Raw genomic sequence first — 21,806 nt, 5'->3', positions numbered from 1 at the left:
ATTATTCCACAGGGTCCCTAAGCAGTACCCTTATACACTCTACACACTGAGCATGCAATGTCAGTAAAGTCCACTGCAGTTGATTAAATCCCTTCATCAGGAGTGTCCTGCAATGTCATAAAGCATCAAGCACTCTTCAAGAGACATGCAGTAACTGATGGGAAAATCATCAGCTGTCAAACATCAGCATTGACTAGCATTGTGCTGAGTGTAGAGGTCATTATCAAGCTCTCTTGGACTCCCAAGAACGGATGGCTGTGGCATCACCTAGGAATTGAACTTTCCATCTCCTAATGATGGGGTCAATGCTTAAATAAAGTTCCCAACTCACACATATATCCTGCCACAATGCTTCTCCATTCATGATAGATATATTAATGTATATTTTCCATTCTTCCCCCACAAATTTACCATTTCTAAGATGCTAGATTTTCTTATGATATCTGTAATTTCTAAGTCCCTGAATTTTCTAATCCTAATCCTAAACTGAAGCCTAATCTTTACCTAAATAACTAAAAAGACCTCTCAACTAAAAAAATATATGAAATGTGCAGCATTTGGAAAAAGCACTTTACAACAACAGAACCCTGATGTTGGCTCCCCGTTTTTTCTTTTTTTTTAACATTGTCAGGAACACTCTGGGCCTGAAAATGCATGAAAACAAGCACATTCAGTCACCCACACCAACACACACACACACCCCACACACACACACACCAACACACACACCCTCCTCACCTCCAGCAGAGCTGCTGCTTTAGTCAGGTCAGGAGAACGCACCACTACACAGGCATCCAGGTTTTTAAATGTGCGGGCTGTGAATCAAAGAATTACACAGATCAGTTCATAACTCAGTGCTGTCATAGAGATCATATCCCAACAGCTGTACACAGATGTTTTGTCTGTTGGTTTGTGTCTCCTGTGGTTTACCCTCAAAGCGCAGGTTGCCCATGTGCAGGACGGCAGCCAGCAGTTTGGAGATCTCCCAGTTCTCTGTGTCTGTGAACATCAGGACCTTCATGGCTGACAGGATGCTCGAGTACTCCTTCATATCATCCCGCCCGTCACACACTGTACAGTTCCCCTGGAGAGCAGCCGAGGACAACAGGACAGCAGAAAACACACACACACACACACACACACACACACACACACACACACACACAGTTATGTAAGTACATTTTTAGGTATCAAAAACAGCTCACACACGAATGTCTATATTTATACGTTGGCCTATACATATCAACGTTACTGATACAGTATTTATTAAATAACAATTGGTTTAATAAATATTGGTTTAATAATATTTAATAAATAAAAATAGGTGGAGCTTAAAAAAAACCCGCAGCACTGCTGTATGTAATTCACCAGCATAACACACACAACCATGTCAATGTCAGTGCAGTGCTAAGAATGATCCACCACCTAAATAATACCTGCTCTGTAGTGGTCCTGTGGGGTCCAAACCATTGATGAATAGGGTAGTAGGGGGCTAACAAAGTATGCAGAAAAATAGACTACAGTCTGTAATTTAGGACTACAAAGTGCACCTGTATGGTAAGTGGAGCTGACAAAATGGAAAATGATTGTAGATACAAGGAGATGTGGTTAATGAAGTATCCAGTTGGTGTATAACTAATATCACAGGAGAAATGATTTAAGCACATGTTAAGGCTGAAACAGTGCTTTATTCTGATCAGACGAATGCAGTCTCTCACCATGGTTAGGTAGTTGTAGTCTGTAGCCAGGCCGAGTCCAAGTTTAGTCTTCTGGTCTGGGCTCATGCCCTTCAGCATGCAGTAAAATATGTGGTAGTTTCTCTCATCTGGAGCCTGTAAAACAACAGCGTCTCTGAACTTATGAGAAACGTCCTGATCTACAGCATAACATAGACTAGAACACTTCCATAAACAGCCTGCAGTGAAAAAGTAAAGGCGATGAATATGGATTATTCCTATGTGTACATCACTTCCACATGAAAAAATAATTAATATTAGCACGATTACTGCTAAAACTAAATAAACAGAAAGACAAATTCATGTTGATGTAATATGTTTTATTCATGTGGAAATGATGTACACATTTAAGTAAAGCAAATGCAATACATCACTTTTTCTGTGTACTTGCAAGTTATATTAAAGGGTCCATACCCTACATTTTTAATGCATTTTATTTTCTTCACTAGGCGTCCACTGATAAAGTTTGTGTGGTCTGACCAGTCATAATTCATTCTTACATGACAATTTTTCAATCTCTTTTTATCTTTAAGAATTAAACAGACTGTTTTCATTGCTGTGCATTTTAGACTGATATCTGGAAAGTATCTCTGTTTATAGTGGCTGTCTTGTGTTTTGTCTCATTCAAAGCGAAGTCCAGGCTCAAACCCTCCTTATAACTTCAGTGAGAATGGGTGAGCTAAACTGCCTTAGGTGGAAAAGGTGAATAAGGATATTTGCAAATGTGCTGTTTTTTTGTGACATTACAAACACAATGAATTCAGAACAGGCAAAAATAAAACATTACTATATTTTATATATTACATATATTGTATATTCCTGTGAGATAACAAGGAGTCATGTAGATATGCACTGTGGCCCAAACGTCCAGCTTCTCTTACCTGTCTGCAAACTCTTGACTTCTCCAGCAGGTACTGCTCTATCTTTGCCCCCTCAATAGCCCCCCTCTTGTTGAAGTGAATATCAATGTATTTCCCAAATCGGCTGGAGTTGTCATTCCGTATTGTCTTAGCATTGCCAAACGCTGCATGAACAAGAGAAATTCCCATTAAAACAGAATTAATTCACAAACATTTCTCTCATGCATCACTTCACTGAAGACTAACAGAGAATGGGTTTGTTAACGTGTTTAATATGATAAAACAGCTTCGCTCTAGAATACAGAAGCACTGATGTACAGCGGACCAGCTTCATAGTTTGGTTTGAAGAAAAAACAGTGTTTGAAGTTCAGATGAGTTTTGTTAAGCATCTGTCACAGACACTGCTAGGAGGTCAGATGGGAGTCCTACTGGGAGCTGAAGCCTGCTAATGAATTCCCCTCTGCACTACAGAAGAATCCCCTCCCATATGGTTGAACTCCATTAGCAGGAGCTGTGAGCAGCAGGTGAGGTGTCATATTAGAAGAACAGAGCAAATCCTTGAATAATTCCCCATCATGAAATCTACCCAGGAGGCCAAACTGACATGCTGACTACTGGTTTAACCCTGTAAAACAAATACTTCAGTGCTTTTCAACCTAATCTCTATCTTCTGTATAGTTGCTTACCATGGCAAATAATAGAAGCCACTGGGCAGTGGCTAAATTTCTGCCAGTAATCTTTATGTAAAATATGTATTTCTGTAGAAGACTTTCAGGAATTCTTTAGTAAACTAAGCTATCAATCATAGTATAATGACTTCTTTTGGAAATGGGACTAGTTTTTCAGAGAGAAGAATTTATGATACTATATTACCAATGTAGTGGTGTGGGTGGAATATAAAAAGCAACATTTGTATATTTATGAACAGCATACATCAGTATTCGAGAGATAGCATACAATGCTTTATAACGTAAATGACATTGTATTGACAGAAAGGCTCTTGAACTAAAGTGACAGACAGTTTTCCATTTATAACACATTAAGAAGGGTCATTATGAAGTATCATTCCCAGGTAATGGGACTTCTAAGGCTGAGGCCTAGTTAAGAACCCCATATATCAGTTCTATGAAAGATTCAGATGTCCTCAAGTTAAGTGCTAATTTTTATGCATATTGTCACTATTCAAAGAATCTCCATATGGTTGTCAATTTTGATTTTTCTACATCATTTGAACATGACAGTTGTTCTTTGTATTATGGAAAAACTTAAAGATGAATAGTCCAAAAGAAATTCTCTAAAAATAAGAAAAGGTTCTGTTCTGGAGATACATATTTTCCCTCGGACAGCAACGATATATTCCCATATCATTTAAGTTTGAGGGTATCTTTCGTACTACTAGTATACAGTGTCCTTAATGACACAATCTGTGTTATGTATTATTTTATAAAGTAATTAAAGGTGTCATCTTAAGAACACGTACAGAAGCTGTCTGTAAATACTAAAGTATTACATTTAAAATGTTTTGCAAGGCTTATGCATGTGTTTTAAAGCCTTTAAATAAAGTTTTACCAAAGTCTTTTAAATTAACTTGAATTGCATTTTGGAATTAAACTTTACAGCTTTTGTAAGTTACTCTCTCATCTGTCTTCCTAAGACATGTATTTTTAGAGTTGAACAGCTACAGTTTTTGAATTTGCATTAGTGAAATTATTCAACTGTTTATTCACAGAATTCAGCAACTGCACAAAGAATTCTATTGTGAGTTTTGAGTCAGCAGGTTTTCTGTTCTTTCCTATGTACAAAGAAACAGTCGACAATTGACAGTGTAACACAGCAAGTAGAGATTAGGTTGAAAAACAGTGTTGCTTTAAACTGCAGGCTTATTCAGACATAACTACTCAATAACTACTATCAAAGTAATATGAGCGTTATGTAGTGATAAGGGTCAGAAACTGTGGCCGCTTTGGGTTTAGAGGGGCTAACAGAATCTATCAAAACACTGTGAAAAAGATATCACTCCTACCTTCTAAAATAGGATTGGCCTCCAGAACCTGCTGCTCGATCCAGGAGTGCTGTCCGCTAATAGCAGCCAGAAACTGCAAGATCAGCTTGGTGCTCTCAGTCTTCCCTGCTCCAGACTCGCCACTGGAGAACAATACAGATTACCCAATAACTCAAAAAACACACCTCCAAAACAGCAAGTTTACAGGACAGGGCAAAACAGTTCTTGTACTATGTAAATGTAAAGAGATTTTATTCCATGTGCTTCAATTTTGGAGCATTTCCATTCAACCCAAAATCATGACATTTTCACACAATGTAAAGGGCAGCTGTTGTGTTCAAATGATGGAGAAAAATAACAATTTAAAAAATAGACATATATGTTTCTTTTTTACAATATGTTGTTAAATGTACACACATACACAGACTCAACACTCAATGCTAAGTCCTATTATACATAGATGTTAGAGGCCATAGAGTCACTCAAATGTATTTGTAGCTGTTACCTGATGATGCAGCACTGGTCCTTGTTGTTCCTCTGCATGTTAAAGTAGCAGTTATCAGCAATGCCAAAGATGTGCGGAGGCATTTCTCCAATCTTCTTATTAGTATAAAGGCGAATGTGGTCTGCTGTGTAGATGGGCAGCAGCTGGTAGGGGTTTACTGCCACCAGGATTGACCCTGTGTATGTCTGAAATGCCAAAGATTAACAAAAATGTTTCACTTCTGCTGTAAAATAGCTCATATCCCTGAAACAGCAACCTAACAGAAGAGGAAAAAAACATCAAAATTTCAAAGGTCTGCTTCTCTAAATTTCTTTTGGCCCACTCTGTGTTCCGTTGGTCCATCCATTCTATTGTTCATACAGGGTAAAGTGCAACTAGCACTTTTAAATTGAGCTTAAATGAAAAAATAAACACATTTTAGAAATGAAGCCACAGGTTAGACAGAGACATTTTCTCTTGACCCATCCATAAATAGCATTTAACTTCATCGCTAAAATTTGCACATCAGCTCTTTATTTTGACTGTCTTGTCATTAGATTAGATTAGGAACAGTCATGTAATCATTCACAGTAAGCAAAAACTTAGGACACCAGTATATTTAAATTTAATTATTTTGTAGTTGTTTTCAGTGTATTTCACAAAATATGGACACAGAATGATGGCATGTACCTGCAACAATGGTATGCAAAAGTCTGGGCACCTCAGCCAAATTACATGTTTTGTTGATCTCTTTAAGTGAAAATAAGTCAAAATCTTCTTCATATTTTAATGCACAACCACTGCGTATTTTTAAAAAATGTGGCCTGTGCAAAACTTACAGCATATTTTATGTTTTCAATTTTCCCTAATATGCTAAACAAATTGTGCACCAGATTAAACAACTGTATAATCACACCATGTGACTGCTATCAACATTGCCATTACGTACCTGTCTGCTCTGTACTCACAAAACACCACATCATATGATCTGCAAGAGGTCTGAGCAAATTCTATGCAATGACCTAATGTCTAACCAGTCCAATGAGCTTTTATATACATGGAACTGAGAGAGGAAATATACTCTGTGAATTCCCAAAAATGAATGAGCCTTAATAATGCTGAGCAATGATGTCATACATTCTTGCTCAACACTTTTCATATTAAATAATTTAAATCATATAAACCCGAAACCAAGAGACATTTGTTTTATTCAGTGTTTCACATACAAAAATAAATTAAATTATAAATATATAATGGCACTTTGCAATAATGACTCACTGTGATTTGACCACAACATTGCAAATAAGATGCATTCTGGCTGTTCATTTTATTCTAACAATGCTCTCAATGCTCTACAGCTTTTCTCAGATATGGAATCATCTGCAGCTCCATTTATCACCTCTAAAAATCTCTTCATTTTATTATATATTCTTATAAATTATTTGAAGACTATAAAGTTGCACAGAGCTACCATTATATCAGAATCAAGGGTTTGAAAACAATGATTACAACCCTGTGAGCAGTAGCATAAACAGCGAGACCGTTTGAAGAGGGTTACCAGAAAACAGGCATACACAAACAGCCTTAGCATAAGATAAGCATTTTCAATCACTGCCAGCTGATTCAATCATAGTGCAGCTCAAACTTCTCTCTGACTTTGTCAGACTCTCTGTGCCCTCAATCATGCATTCTTGCAGTGAAAATGGCTGAAGGGGATTTGCTGATGAGCCAAGAGAAAAAGGTCATATTTTAGCAAAGCAATCTGATCTGAGCACCCTCCAAAACAACGACAACCAAACAAAGCTATTCCATTTAAGTGGCCACAACAAATCCTGCAGAATAACTCTGATGAAGATGAAAAACAAAGTTACTGCTCAAACTCAATGCTCTGTGCGAAGAATATATAATGTTTTTTCATTTTTTATTGCTGTGTGGGTCACATGTCTGCACAAGATCGAATTAAGGCATATTGGCTTTCAAACATAATGAAAAGCTTTTAGCAGGCAGGGGATATCCATTAGAGAGGCGGGAATTCAACTGAATAATTAAACAAACTGAATTTAAAGTAATTAAATATTTTTTATTAAATAAGCATGCATGGCTTTAGAGCTAATTAAGTCATCAATTCTCAAAAGACCAGAATAAAACATGAACAAATGTAAAGCTGTGAAAAAAGACTAATTTAGAGATAAAGCGTCCTGGATACTCACATATATGACCCTCTCATTGTAGCGGATGAAGAGGTTTCTGAGGATGCCCTCCTCATTCAGGTCCCCCAGCTGAATCATGTCCTCCACGCCATGGATGGAGGCGGGGTGCATGGGCTTTATGTTAGTGGCATTCTGAGGGGAGATCCAGTGCTCCTGTACAGGGGGAGGGTTAAGACACTTTACCTGACTTTGCCCCATCATCTCTGACTCTGACCTGTCTAAAGCTTCTCGTACCAGGTTAAGAAAACCTGGCTAACCCATCATAGTCTACAAATACAGCTGAGGTGCTAATTTTAAACCTATCTGAGGAAACTCATGTTAAAAATTAAATGTTAAATGAACATAATTCATGTACAAGTAGGACCACGATTATTTCTGGTGAGTATCCTCAAAGGGCTTTTATAATTGTATGCTATAGTATTTTCACGTTACCTTGTTTGGTTTTTCCAGACTGCTGTATGTTTTTTGGTAACTTTCAGTTCTGTGGCAAAAGATCTGTCTACATTGGCATGTCATGACTTCTTTTCTTATTTTGGAGATTTCGCTGCAATGTCCAGCTTTTTCCATGTGTTTTCATCATATGCTGCATTTTGTCATTGTAAACCTAACATGCATATAAATAAATTCACTGTTTTAGTCTTATACACGAGGCACACAATGGATCTTACTCATATCTCGCGCTCACTTAAGTTTAGCAGACTGAAGATTCTCCACAAGGGGGAGCTATTAGCACTCAAGTGGCTTTTGTGTGCATTATTAGAATAGAGTAAAATGCATAAATAACTATTCTAATATCAGGAACCAGTGGAACGTACTGCAGGTCAAGGCTGCAGAGTCCAGTATGAGAATAATGGCACTGCCCTCCCAGCTGCAAAATTATGCCATGTCACTGGTTTTATCTACCAAAAGCAAACATAATTTATTTTTTATGGCCGTTTTCCACTTTTTTATTGTTCAGAACAACTGTTGGCTGAATGGGTGGTCATTTGTAAAAGTGTTCATAGTTGTAACATCATAACCACAATAACAAAAAAGGTTGTTTTTGCAGCTTAGTTTGCATATATGGACTGTATGAACTGGAGAGCAGATAATGGACATCAAGCTTATTTATTTCAAAAGAATGAGGAAAATTCCATTTTTATGATCTGGCTGCTTTTAAACACTCACATGGCCCTCATCATCCACAACCAGGATCTGGCCCGAGTCACAGAGCTTGACCACAGCTCCAAGTGGAACGTCAAACTCATGGCCTCTCTTGGGATCCAACCAGACATAGTCTCCCTGTAGGGAAAACCAGTAAACAAGCAAGGAATCAGCCAAAGACCTCAGCAAGCTTTACTGGGTCATTAATGTAACAATAATAATTAGGTAATGCACCAGATAAGACCCAGTACAGGGAGGCAAATCCCGGAGAAGGGTTTGTTTGCCAGGACTCGCTGGGAGTCATTCTTATTTGGACAGTACAATGCCTAGGGCATAGAGCACTGAGACTCCTTTCACACTGTGGCCTGGTGTCATTTCACCTTTGTGTTACAGAGAAATGTAGGATGGAGGCCCACCTGTTGCAGAATGACCATGTTTCTGGTTTACTTCTTGACATTAGAGGTCACCATGTGAAGATCCTGTATAAAGTAAAGGATTCATGATTAGGAGAGGAATACAAAGATGTAAGGAGGCATAATACTAATGCTAAAAACAGACTGGATAAAACAGGAACGGTACAATAAAATAGCATTTCAACACAAACTGTGTACACTGCTCTTATAGACTGTGAAATATAGTATCATATAAACATACAAAGGTACCAAAAAGATGCTGATCTACAGATGATGTATGTGGATGTAAATATCTTAAATACTTTGTGTAAAGTAGTGTGCAGAAATCAAATAATATCCTTAACATCAGATTTTGCAGTATTTAGTGTGTCCACTCTGCCTTTCCTTTTCAAGAGTCGCTTTCAGTTTTTTCAAGAAATATGCAGGGATATTTTTCCACACCTGCAAAGTTCAGTCTTAGAAGTTGGTTGCATTTTCCGCTTCTTATGATGCAAGTAAGCTTAAACACATTCAGTGATGTTGCAATCTGGACTCTGGGGTGGACAGTCCATTGTTCTAAAAACACAAGCAGCTTCTTGGTTTGATTTGCACATTTTCCTCTTTTTTCTATTTCTTTTCTCAGTATCAGCTTCTTGACAGCTATACATCCTTTAAGAGTCATAGTGTTGAGTTGTCTTCTAACAGATGGACAGAAACACCTGTGGGTTTTTTCAGATCTGAAGCAATGAAACCTTTCAATACTGTTTATCTGATGGTGACAGTTTTGGTCCACCAGGTCTTGCAAAGTTGTTAGGAGTCCAATCTTCTCTTTATTTTTGAATAATTTTACTAACTCCAGTTTTGGAAACCCCTGTGTTTTTAGTTGTTTTCCTTTGCCTTGTTCATGCCTTACGTAAGTGCATTATCTTATAATCTAATATCCCAAAAATATATCCTGAAAAATGAATAACGTGTCATTAATAGCTGTTTTGACTGGAAATTAAATGAATGAAGTTAGTGAAGAATGAATGTAGTACTGCATATGTGAAGGATAAGGCACATAGAAGCAAAAGAAGAAAAGAACAGGAGAGAAATAGCTTGCTGTATTTGACAAATCAGCCTAGATTTGTGTATCAGAAGAAACAAGTGCAGGTATTTGTATAAGAGATTATGTCTGCTGCCAGCATGGCCTCTTACAAAAGGGCTTATTCTACCAGATGTAGGTCAAACAAAATCAGACATTGACCCCACATGGACTCAATCCAGCAGTGAATCAGAGAAACAGAGGTAAATTTAGACCAAAACAATGCTGAGTTATGGTTCATTACATATGGAATTGCTTTTGCTTCTACTGTGAACAAATCATGAATGTAATAAGGAAATGCCTGTTTTCTAGTTTACTAACTGCTAATGTGCAACGTGAGCAACCACAATGAGTCAAATGTTAATGGTGTCTGTATAAAATGCAGTTTTAAACAACCAACTGTCATTATATTAGGCACACAGATGGTACAATAAGAAGATTGATTGTCCCTTTCAGCAAAACAAATCCTAAAATGTCTGAGCTGAAGTTAAATCCCACTTTAATTAGAAGGAATTAAAGAATATAAATTGCTAAAGATTTCAGTTCCTGGAAAGTAGCAGCACACACATATGCTTGATGTCAAAGCCCATTACTGAAACAGATTACTGCTGCTTCTCCTGGGTGTGGAGTAGGCCGGCCGTGGGTAATATTTCTCTAGACGCACAAACGCTGTAGATGTCTCCTGTTGTGAAATTTATGAGTATTAGTGGTTCAACTGTAATGCATCCCTCCCCAGTGTCAGTGGCTATATGTGCGGCTGCAGGATTGAGAACAGCAGGAAAAAGCCTTTTCAGGAAGGATGGATATAACTACAGCCAGTGTGCTGCTGTATGGCCTGAAATGTGCACTGAACTAACAAGCAGTCATTCACACCTAATGGAACAATGGATAGATGCAGTAGGTAACAGGCCTGGAGGTGTATTTCCATCTGTCTCTAGTGTGCAGGCATGGGCTCTTACTTTGGTAGTCATGTTAATGATTATTTGAGAAACATCCCTAAAAAAAGCAACTGTGCAACCTAGTTAAAAAAACTGAAGGCAACAGTTTGATGGATTTTTTTTTGCATTGTTTTAACCTGCTTTGTTTTTTTAAGTGATCATTTCAGATCAAGTACATTAGTTTGCAGTTCTAGTTAAACCTAGTTTAAAGTTAAAGTTAGCAAAGTACCTGGCTATCAACATACCTTACTTTAGCTGAAAGAACTTCGCTGGCTATACTAATGCTAGCTTGGTTGTATTTATTTGCCTATAGATCAGTAGCTAAGCTAGCAGTCAGGATTGGTTGACATCAGTTGTTGTATGACATATTTGCGTAAGGCACTCCGAGAGACACTGATGAACAAAAACATCATAAAATTGTAAACACGACAAATAACCTACCAAAATTTAGTTTAAGGCTGGAATATTCTTTGAATCAACTGCATTTACTATGCTGTTAACTCAAAAACTACGAGAAACTTCTGTCAACCTGCTTAATTAAGCATATGATAGAAAGAATGAAGGTTCTTACATTATAATTCCTTGAGTTATTTGAGTATTATTTTCTTTCTGGTGTAAGGTCTAACAGACTCCACTAGGTTCCCTCTCTTTATCTCTTCAGTTTAACTTCTGTTCTATTTTAACCCTCCCAGCAAGACACCATGGTAATCCATACAAACTTGGCAACGGAATTAGACAGGATGATTGCTGGTTGAACAGCCCTCATTAAAACACAGGGCTGCAGCCTCTAACAGCCTCAGACTGAGCTGCCATGAATTACAACCAGTAGCCTGTGACTTTTCAAGTCATTCAAACAAGCATTGTTTATAATACACCCACAGTGTAGATATGCCTGTCTAAAGACATCCTAAGTACATTACAGATTTAAATACATTTTAAAATAGATCATCTGTACCATTACTTATCATAGTATCACTGTACAAATGTTCACATCACTCTATAATATAATGTAAATAACATTTATACCCAGGTAAATAACAGAACTGTGCAAAAGTCAGAGACCACTCTGGCATTTATTTAATGTCCAGTCAAAACTGTCAGTAAGTAATTTGTCAGTATCAGGAAAAGCGCAAAAACATACACAGAAGCCCCAACAACTCAATATGATATTTATTTATTGAGTATTTATTTTGTCCACTCTTTGCCTTTATTATAGTTTCCACTTTTTTCAAGAGTCATGCTTTCTTTTTCAAAATCTGCAGGAATATTTGTCCACACCTCCAAAGTTCAGTCATAGAAGTTGGTTGCATTTTTGGCTTCTCACTATCCAAGCAATCCCAAACACAAATTTACAAGTGTAGACAAATCAGTCCATAAAACCTTATTCCACATCTCAGACGTCCAGTTTCGCTGTTGTAGTGAAAATATGCATTTTCCCTTTGTCTTCTTCACTGTTAAGTATTCAAGTGTTGAGGTCTACCAGGTCCTCCAATTTTCTCTGCATCTTTAAATCACGTTTTTAACTCCAATTTTCCTTTGCTTTTTTAAAAAAAATATACCAGAAATATCTCCTTTAGCGATTTTAGGTACATATGAGAAAGAAATCTACAAGGCAGCTTAGGTGTGTTTGGATAGTTGCTTGTGTACACAGCAGTAACTGCATGGTTTTAACACTGGAAGGATGAAGTTGAAGTGGCAGCAGGTGCAGAAAAGCAAAAAATGGACAAAGTATATTCAATACTGAAATATTTGATATACTTTGTGTTGGAGGCTTTTGTGCATTTTCTGTTAAAATTTCCTTTTTTCTGACACTAAAAAATGAACGACAAAAGCCGTTTTGACTGGAAATTGAATAAATTAAAGGGTGGGCTCCGACCTTTGCACAATACCTTACATATTCACATATGTATTTGTTTTTGGCTCTTTTTAAACACTGGATCATGTTAATATCATTTTCTATCTTTTTTCATTTTACTGTAGCTAATATTGGGATTTGTAACATACTTTGTGAAATAAAATTTATTCTGATTCTGAAAAATACATTTTAAATAGACGACCAAATGCTATGCAGAGCAACTGTGTGATTCCTGCTTTTGAGTACATTACTGGCCTTGGCGTTGAGGAACAATCGCTGGCCTGTTCTTTCTCACCTCTAAACAGCTGTGTAACCAGATATAGCAATAACACTGGAATCACCCAACCAGAACCTCTAATCCCCAGAGGAGCGCTGCTATTCTACCCACCATGTACAGTGCACTTCAAACCCACACGGCTATGAACTGGCAAGGACAAAACACTTCTCTCAATGAAGATTTTAACAGGCTAATAGGATAATAGCCTGTAGTTTAGCATTAGCCACCAGATTGTGCCAAAAAGTAGCTAACAGAAGCCAAATGCCAGAGAGAAGGGTATGGATTAGGCCCAGCGTGAATGGGGAGACATGCGGCTGCCCCCCATTACTCTGAATAAAAAAAAGGACTGCATCAAATTTACCTCATTTAAATGCGTTTGTGAATAAAATATATTACATTAGCACAACCACCGTCTTTCAGTTTACTTCTTTCAGCAATAACTGAATGTATATATTTTCAGTGCACACAACGAGTTGCTAGACTTTACTGTAGAGTCTTGTCAGTTAACTAAAGTTAATGAGTAGTTTGTGGCAGACAGCTTAACTGAACCCGTACTCTGTGGTAATTGGCTTGCAGACTGGCTGGGTCAAAAGGATAGTTGAGGTCTGTGGTCAATGCACTGAAGCATAGCACTGATACTGATAACTATTAATAATCGTTTCCCAATAAGACCCTTCTTCACATCTTCGAATCAATTAGCAAATCTTCAAACCTAAAACACAATGAGAAAAGCAACGTATTGAATTTCCTTGATTCAGATATGTGCAACATTTCCACATTAATAAAATGTATTACTTTCAGCAATATTTAAGTTGCTGTAATATACTTTACTGATGTGTATTTTTTGTACACATAAATCAAGTAAATTCAGTGCATTACTTTTTTCAGGGCCGATCTGAAAAGGGAATAATGTTAAAGAATGTGAATTACATAGCAATGAAGTAAAAGCTCAAATTCACTTTGCTAAGGAAAATAAGTAACCAGGCTGCCTTAACATTTTATAATAAGTTTATAGAACGTAAATAAATAATAATTTACTTCGTATAAATAGTCATTTTAAATGATCTCGAAATCTTAAGGCAGCCTGGTTACTTACCTGACGGGCATTAGTGGGACACGCGGCAGTAGGACAGTGGTGACTGACATGTCCGACACTGTCAGGAGCTTGTACAGGTAATCTCTTTCTTCTCTTTGTTTAGCACTCTTAGCGCAGCTGCTGGGAGACGTTAATTGAAACACACAGCACAGAGCCACTGACTGAACACTCGGCTACTCCACTTCCAAATGCAAAGCCACATAAGCAACACAATCACCTCCAATCAATATTTATCCAACAAAAGAACACACGCTCAGTGATTCAGGAGCAACTGAATTATCAATTAAAGAAATGATTATTAAGTAAAGAAAATCTCTCTAGGCGGTATGTTTTGCTTTTAAATCCACAAAATAGCACTAGAATAAATATAAATAAACAAAAAACAGTAAAAGTGCAATGATTTCTTGTTTTATTTGGTTTCTGCCTTTCTCTTTAATGCACTCCAGTTATTACATTGATTTTTTAAATTCCACCATCAGCACACCTGATTGAATTTAATGAAATATTGATTACTCTGTAAAAAAATGTCAGGTCAAATTATTAAGACAACTTATTTCACAGCTTTTTTTGACTTTACCTAACTTGAGGGCTCTGATAAACTGTCAAACCTTTTCACTTTTTGTTAGTGGATGGCTAAAGCACAGTGACATCAAATCAGAATGTATTACATTAAAATAAATATAAATATGCATTAATGTTAGAGTTTTCTAAACAAATGAAGTTGGGAATTCTTTAGCAATTAAAGGATCTTTTTCTTGTATTTTATTTTCCCTTATAAAGTTTGTGAGTTTGTGAGAAATTCTTTTCTACATGGCTTGTGTCCAGCCTTGGCCATGCAGAACCAATCTTTATCCCTCAGAATTAAACAGGATGTTTTTGTTAATATGATAATATATAAATGACCTCTGTTCTGTTTGGCTGCCCTGTATTGCGCTTTCTTCAACAAGCAGTCCAGTCTAAACTGCTCTAGGCTGAACAGACAGATGTGTAAACATATTGGTTTTGGTGATGTCACAAAAACCACAAATTCAAAACGTCAGTGTTAATCAGCATCCGGAGTTGTAGGCTGAACAGGTGGATATATGTAAATACTTTGGTTTTCATGACATCAGAAAAATAATGGATTCAAATCTGGCTTTTTTTTGCAGCACAATTTCCATGTGTAAACTGTATGGACAGGGAAATGAACGTTATGTTCGGGAAACTTTAACAATGCTTACATACAGCATCAGTGAGCCCTTTGACGGTTATTGCAGGTATAGCAGAACTGTAAACTAGCAGATTCTAAATTCAAGTGTTGCAGAAAACTTCTACTGTAAAACAACATCTAGCAGCTGTGATCTTATGGAGAGAATGAAAGAAAGACAGGCCCAGATGGCACAGTGTTTCTGTGCCATGTGCTCTTCACCTTTGTAGTCTCAGTGTAGTGTCTCTGTAGTCTATGTCTTTTGGCTGTGCAGTGACTGTATGTAGTCTGTGTATAGCGTCTGTGTTCTCTCTGTCTGTATGTAGTCTATGCATAGTGCCTGTGTTCTTCTGTCTGTACAGTGTCTCTGTAGTGTCTGTGTAGTCTCTGTCTATTGTCTGTACAGTGTTGCTGTAGTGTCTGTGTAGTCTCTGTCTATTGTCTGTACAGTGTCGCTGTAGTGTCTGTGTAGTTTCTGTCTATTGTCTGTACAGTGTCGCTGTAGTGTCTGTGTAGTCTCTGTCTATTGTCTGTACAGTGTCGCTGTAGTGTCTGTGTAGTTTCTGTCTATTGTCTGTACAGTGTCGCTGTAGTGTCTGTGTAGTCTCTGTCTATTGTCTGTACAGTGTCGCTGTAGTGTCTGTGTAGTTTTTGTCTATTGTCTGTACAGTGTCGCTGTAGTGTCTGTGTAGTCTCTGTCTATTGTCTGTACAGTGTCTCTGTAGTGTCTGTGTAGACTCTGTTGTCTGTGTATTCTGTGTGCAGTGTCTGTGTAGTTTCTGTCTATTGTCTGTGCAGTGTCTTTGTAGTGTCTGTGTAGACTCTGTTGTCTGTGTATTCTGTGTGCAGTGTCTGTGTAGTTTCTGTCTATTGTCTGTGCAGTGTCTGTGTAGTTTCTGTCTATTGTCTGTGCAGTGTCTGTGTAGTGTCTGTGTAGCATCCATGGGTTAACAGCAGCTTCACCTCCACCCAATTGAGGTCAGCTGGTCAGGTGAGGGGAGGGGAGGGTGACGGAGACTGGGACTGCCTTTAGGAGCTTACACAGATTCCTCTAGCTAAGCCCGTTTCTTAGGCAAACTGTAATTTACATATTCCTGTTGAGTAATTTCCCTATTTCAGCCCTGTGGTGTCCCTCCTCACTGTTTGAAAGCTTTTACCAGATCGATTTCCTGTCTCATAGGGAAACAGTGTAAACACTGGCGTAAGCCAACTGAGCTGATCTGGATGCTGCTACGTTAGAGTTCAATGAGTATGCGGCTCAAAAGCAGCTGAGTGCAATGCAAATCTGGAAGACAGTTTGGGACATAGGCTGAGACATATGGCATATCATGTGCTGTCCTCACAGTATGCTAGTAAGAAGATTAGCCTGGGCTTTAGTGATACCTAAACATAAAGTTTGATGTGATGAAAAGAAGGGAATGCTGGGTAGCAATTAAGACTACAGACTTGGCTCACATTTATAAGCATGTATGGATCCTGTTAGTTTTCCGGATAAATCACCCTCAGCGATATTTCTCTGATAAAAAATATGATAACCATTGTATTATCTTTGTTTAATGTCGTTTCAATGTGTTATGGTCCTTTTCTTCATAATAAACATAAAAATTGCTAGTAGTTTGCTGATGTCTGGGTAGCTAGCGAGCTACATTTCATGCTTCACCTTAAATGGTGCATTTAAGGTGGAATGGGAAAATTCAAACAAGATACAATATTTTCATACTACATCAACTGACTTAATTTTTAAGATTTCAGTTTTCTATCATGTGGGCCCTCTAAACTACAGTGGGCCAGGTCATCTCCTAGCACATAGCTCATCTGAGCCCTACAGTAGGCACAATACTTCCTAAGGTGTCAGAATGTAATAAATCCAAACCATGAGTGGTATTTGTACCTAAACACTCTAATCTTACATAATGTTTCTCTCCAAAAAAGGTTGAGAAAGGCTTTATGTAAACTGCACTGTAATGGGAATTTTCAGTGCAGTCCTTTGCCATTGATTTATGCTTTTGAAGCATTTATGAAGAAGAAAACAAAGGCTTATTGTTTTCCAGGCTGATCTATGGGGTTATATGGGATCTTTTATTTTTTGAAAGCCTTTAAGTAATAAGTGGTATCGACTTACAAAAAAAGTCCAAAAAGTAAGTATTGCAAACAGTTGCAAAACCTTTTAAATGAAAAAAGTCTGACAGTGTCTGCCAATTTACAAAATCAATTTCTCATATTTTGCTAACATTTGAAATGAACACAACAATGCTAGTGATTATGTCTAAAAAACTCCCAAGGTATTACTGGGTAACAAAGGTAGTAGAAGCAGAAGTAGATGTGGTTAAGGACCCATATGCTGATATTCTGGTGCTGATCTATCAAGCACAACACAACACCAAAGCTTTGTCCTAAAAAAGGCAGTTAAAGTTTTAACATCTCTCTGCTCTGGGCCTTCAAACAAAAGCTGCTAATCTTGAGCTGCCATAACAAGGTCATTTTTTGGGTTAGAGATTATGGGGACAAAAGTGAAACCTATCGAAAAGAATTTGCATCAACTCTATACCACAGAAGCACCCGGACGTAGAACACAGTAGTTGCACAAGACATGTACTGAATGATGAAACTGATTTGTTTTTTGCTCTATAGCTTTGCAAACCAAATGACGGACACATATAATCAGATTTACCAGAATAAAACTTCAGGGTTGCTGAGCTCTTGTATAAACATTTGAGCAGAAGCCACTAATATTCCTCACACATTTCCAGGACACTGTGTTTCATAACCTGTCATCTGCTACTGGCCAAGACCCACTAAATGCATACAAATCCTGTGCTGCTCCCGAATGCTGCAGCCAGTGTCTCAGACGGTGCCAAGAGATTAATGACTGGAGTAGCAGCACCACCACTCTGAACCATCACCCTGCCACTTCCATAGCATCTCCCAGCTGTGTGAGGACCTGTTACTGCTAGATCTATGCCAAATCAGCAAAGTGTCTCTTAATCAGACACTTTCTCTTCTGTGATGTAGTGCAAAGTACAAGGAACAAATGGGAGATTGGGGCTCTACTGCACATAGAATTGAATTTTTTAATTCTACCAGATTTCAAATATTCAATTTCTACCTGATCACAGCTTTCTAGGAAATAAACATACTGTTTTTCTGGTGCTTGCTGATCTGAAGAAGGTCTACAGTGTATAAACCCCTAATCTGAACCCTTAAAAAAATGATCATTTTAGTCATAGAACCATGGCAACTCAAAGGAGTAACTGTTTAAAAGGGTTTTCGTTATGATTAAAATCTATTCTTTTTAACCCTTTAAAATCACAGGCTTATACACACTTATTATTCAGAAACTACAGTGACTTCAATGCAAACTGTCTGAGCTATTCTTATGTTACTTTGGGCCTTTTAAGGGATTAAAGAACATTTTAAAAATGGTTCATTCAAGTCATAGAACTTTATATATATAATATATTATATTATATATATATATATATCAGTTTTTAACTTCTACACTCTTAAAAGGGGGTTCTTTTAACTCCTCACACTTAAACCTTTAAAAAAGGAGGGTTCTTTGGTGAAGGCAATGGTTAAATATGGAACTATGACAACTCAAAAGAACCAACTGAATGTTTCTGTGATTCTTTGCATGACTGGATGGGTCTTTTCCATGATGGACAAGCTGTTATATATGGTTCTTTTAAAGGACTATATATAATGTTTTTGCTAAGATTGTACTTGACTGCAACTTTCTAAAAGATGAATATGCTGTTTTTTAGAGCAAACCTTTGAAATCTTTCTGATCAGAAGTTTCCCACTGATTTTTCAGATTACTTCAGATTGCAGCTTTCTAAGAGACTACAACTCACCAGTAATCCATTCTGTTTTTCATTTGCATTACTTTCCAATCTGAAGTTGCTCCAGGCCTTTTGTGAAACACTAGCCACCCTTAGATGAATCAATCTAAGTGTCTAGTCGGAGGTCAACAAGGGCAAAGTATTTACTGTATATTGCAGAAACCAAACTGTATACTTTTGACTTTCATTTAACCATCATACAGCAGCAGTGCAGCCAAATAAACAATCACCCAAACAACAATAAACACATATTAGACCCTTTTTACGTCAGCAAAAGGGTCCCTTGTTGAGGCCTGGTGTGGAGCATGCTAGAGCAGAAAACAGCAGTAAGAGGCTTTGAGTAAAGCCCTGAGAGAGCATGCGGTGCCCTCGTACCGCTAAGCCCTTCGTCTGAACCTTTACTTACCTTTCAGAGATTGAGGAATTCACCTTTTCTTTCTTCACTTCTCCTCCTTTCTTCCTCCCAACCCTTCAGGCAAGTCCACAGGCTCAGCTCAGTTTGAAGAAGCAGAAGAAAAGCAGGAATAAACTTCAACAGCCTGGAAAACAATACACTTGTCTACACATTCTGCATGTTCCTGCACCCTCCTAAGACTTTCTATATGTGTATATGTGGGACTGTTGGTCTGGAACTACCTGTAGCTGAGAGATGCTGGGTCAGGCAGCAGCAGCCAGCCAGTGACGCCCTCCCTCATTCACACTCATGATCCTACTTAGAGAGGAGGCCGGGCTTATGGAGCACATGCGGGAGGACTGAGGAAGGGAGAGAGGGAGGTAGGGAGGGGGCTTAAACAAAGGTCTGCTGGTCAGTTCAGCCGACACAGCTCAGTGAATAGCCCACAGTCAGAACTTTCCAACCACATGTCTCTCGCCCCCTGTGCTCTCTCTCTCCTTCTCTGTCTTTGTATTGTGCATGGAAAAAGGTCAAGGTTCTGTGTCTAAAAATGGACCTGGGTGTGTCTGATACAAACCATGAACAATTTGTTTAGGCAAATGGCAAGAGGCTGACATACAGGACAACATCAAAAATACAGGGAAAGCGAAACAGAATGAAACAAGACATGCAGGAAGTGAAATGACTGTGATCATTTGAATTACACTACAACCTATACAGTTTCCTGAAAGGCCCTTGGCTTGAATACACTTTACAGGAAGAACATTTATTTGCTTAACATTATGTGAAGGTTCTTTAAACTTCAAAAGGGTTCTTCACACTTGAACAGCTTGTTTAGTTCTTCACTCAAAGGCTCATTGAGGCAGTGGTTCTCAAAGTGGGGTCTGAGGACACCCAGAAGTAGCAACATCATACAAATGTTTGACAGTCAGGCCAATGTAGCAGACCATTTAGTGAGGAGGACAATGAATTTAAAGTGAAAGCAAAAATGTTTTAAAAGTACAATGACAAAAAAAATGAAGTTTAGTGTTACTGACAAAAATGACAGAAAGCTTCAGCGTGTAATATGTTTCAGGGTCCATGAAGCCAACCAAGCTACAGATTATAACAGCCAAACAAAAGGATTCTGATTTTGTAGATCAGTGGATTGCTAAAAGCATAAACACACAGCTAATTGGGAAAGAGCTCCTGTTCCCACCAAATAAATATGGTACATACGTGCCACTGAACACTTCGATTGTATGCACAAAACACATTGTAGGGGTCCAATATTTAAATGCAAAGCACTTTTTAGACCAGGTTTGTTTGTCTCTCTCTCTCTCTCTCTCTCTCTCACTCACTCACTTTCAGCAGGCTAAAAAATCTCCACAAGTGCACCACTCAAACACTTTTTAATGCTTCATAAGAGCACTGCTTTGCACCAATAGCTATGTTTTAATACCTCAAAAAGTTTGGGGCTGTAGGCTATGGCACCAGAATTTTTTGAGAATATTTTATGCCGACACAACTTTTTCCGTCCAACTTTAGAGGAAACCTTTGGCCTCATTCTCCAATATTTAAGTTTGTTCTTAAATCTGTTTTTGAGAAAGGCCCTAAGAAAAAGTCTGTCAGATTCATGACGTATTAGTAGAAATTCAGGGTTAAGGTAACAGATTTCCCTCACATGCCTCTTATATCATACGTAAACATAGTGGAGACATACAGCAGGACAGAGGAGGAGATGAGAGAGTTTTTAAAAAGAATGCTGCCATTCTTTTAGAGAAGGAGTTTCCAGAAAAAGCTACAGCCTTTCTAAATGGAAAGAACAACTTAATTTCTCCAGCTTGATATCTCGTGTAATAGTTCTGATAAAATAAAATAAAAATTTAATTAAATTACTTTCAATTAAATTAAATATCCTTATCAGTAAGTTATGGGGGGCTCAGGGAGTTACATGAAATTAGAGATAGAAACATCAAACAGCACTTTTTTTTAATCAGTGAACCTAAAGTGATGCGACAATTTTTTGCAGGAAACTACAATGTGGAATATACCCAAAGTGTGACGTTAAGAGAAAACATCCCTGAAAGAAATTTTTAATATTTTATTTCAAAGTCATGCCACAAGTTGACATAAAATACAAAATAGAGAAAATAAATAATTCAAGAGTAAATATAAAATAACCACAGTGTAACCCAGGAGAGACTGGAAATAAGACACAAAAATAAATAAATAAGTAAATAAAACAAAAACAAACAAACAAACAAAAAAAACACAAACATACGTAAGATACAGCTTTCTGAACTCATACAATCAGTAAACGTACAA

General features: G+C 37.7%; 1 protein-coding gene across 1 annotated transcript in view; it reads right to left on the bottom strand.

Moving 5' to 3' along the window:
• Positions 1 to 19,770, bottom strand: part of myo7ab (myosin VIIAb) — a 52,902-nt gene extending 33,132 nt beyond the window's left edge. Inside the window, exons 1-10 of the mRNA XM_036588742.1 lie at positions 19,512 to 19,770; positions 8,852 to 8,914; positions 8,460 to 8,573; positions 7,293 to 7,445; positions 5,104 to 5,288; positions 4,620 to 4,741; positions 2,618 to 2,760; positions 1,719 to 1,832; positions 931 to 1,084; positions 739 to 815 (exon numbers count right to left, since the gene is read on the bottom strand). Of these exons, the coding sequence (XP_036444635.1) occupies positions 739 to 815; positions 931 to 1,084; positions 1,719 to 1,832; positions 2,618 to 2,760; positions 4,620 to 4,741; positions 5,104 to 5,288; positions 7,293 to 7,445; positions 8,460 to 8,573; positions 8,852 to 8,869 (1,080 nt within the window). The 5' untranslated portion in view covers positions 8,870 to 8,914; positions 19,512 to 19,770. The remainder of the gene's footprint in view (positions 1 to 738; positions 816 to 930; positions 1,085 to 1,718; positions 1,833 to 2,617; positions 2,761 to 4,619; positions 4,742 to 5,103; positions 5,289 to 7,292; positions 7,446 to 8,459; positions 8,574 to 8,851; positions 8,915 to 19,511) is intronic.
• Positions 19,771 to 21,806: the final 2,036 nt, after the last annotated feature.

The sequence above is a fragment of the Colossoma macropomum genome, unplaced genomic scaffold, assembly GCF_904425465.1.
Source record: "Colossoma macropomum unplaced genomic scaffold, Colossoma_macropomum, whole genome shotgun sequence".
Taxonomy (NCBI): domain Eukaryota; kingdom Metazoa; phylum Chordata; class Actinopteri; order Characiformes; family Serrasalmidae; genus Colossoma; species Colossoma macropomum.
Note: the sequence above shows the minus strand (reverse complement) of the source record. Positions and strands in the feature narration are given on the sequence as shown.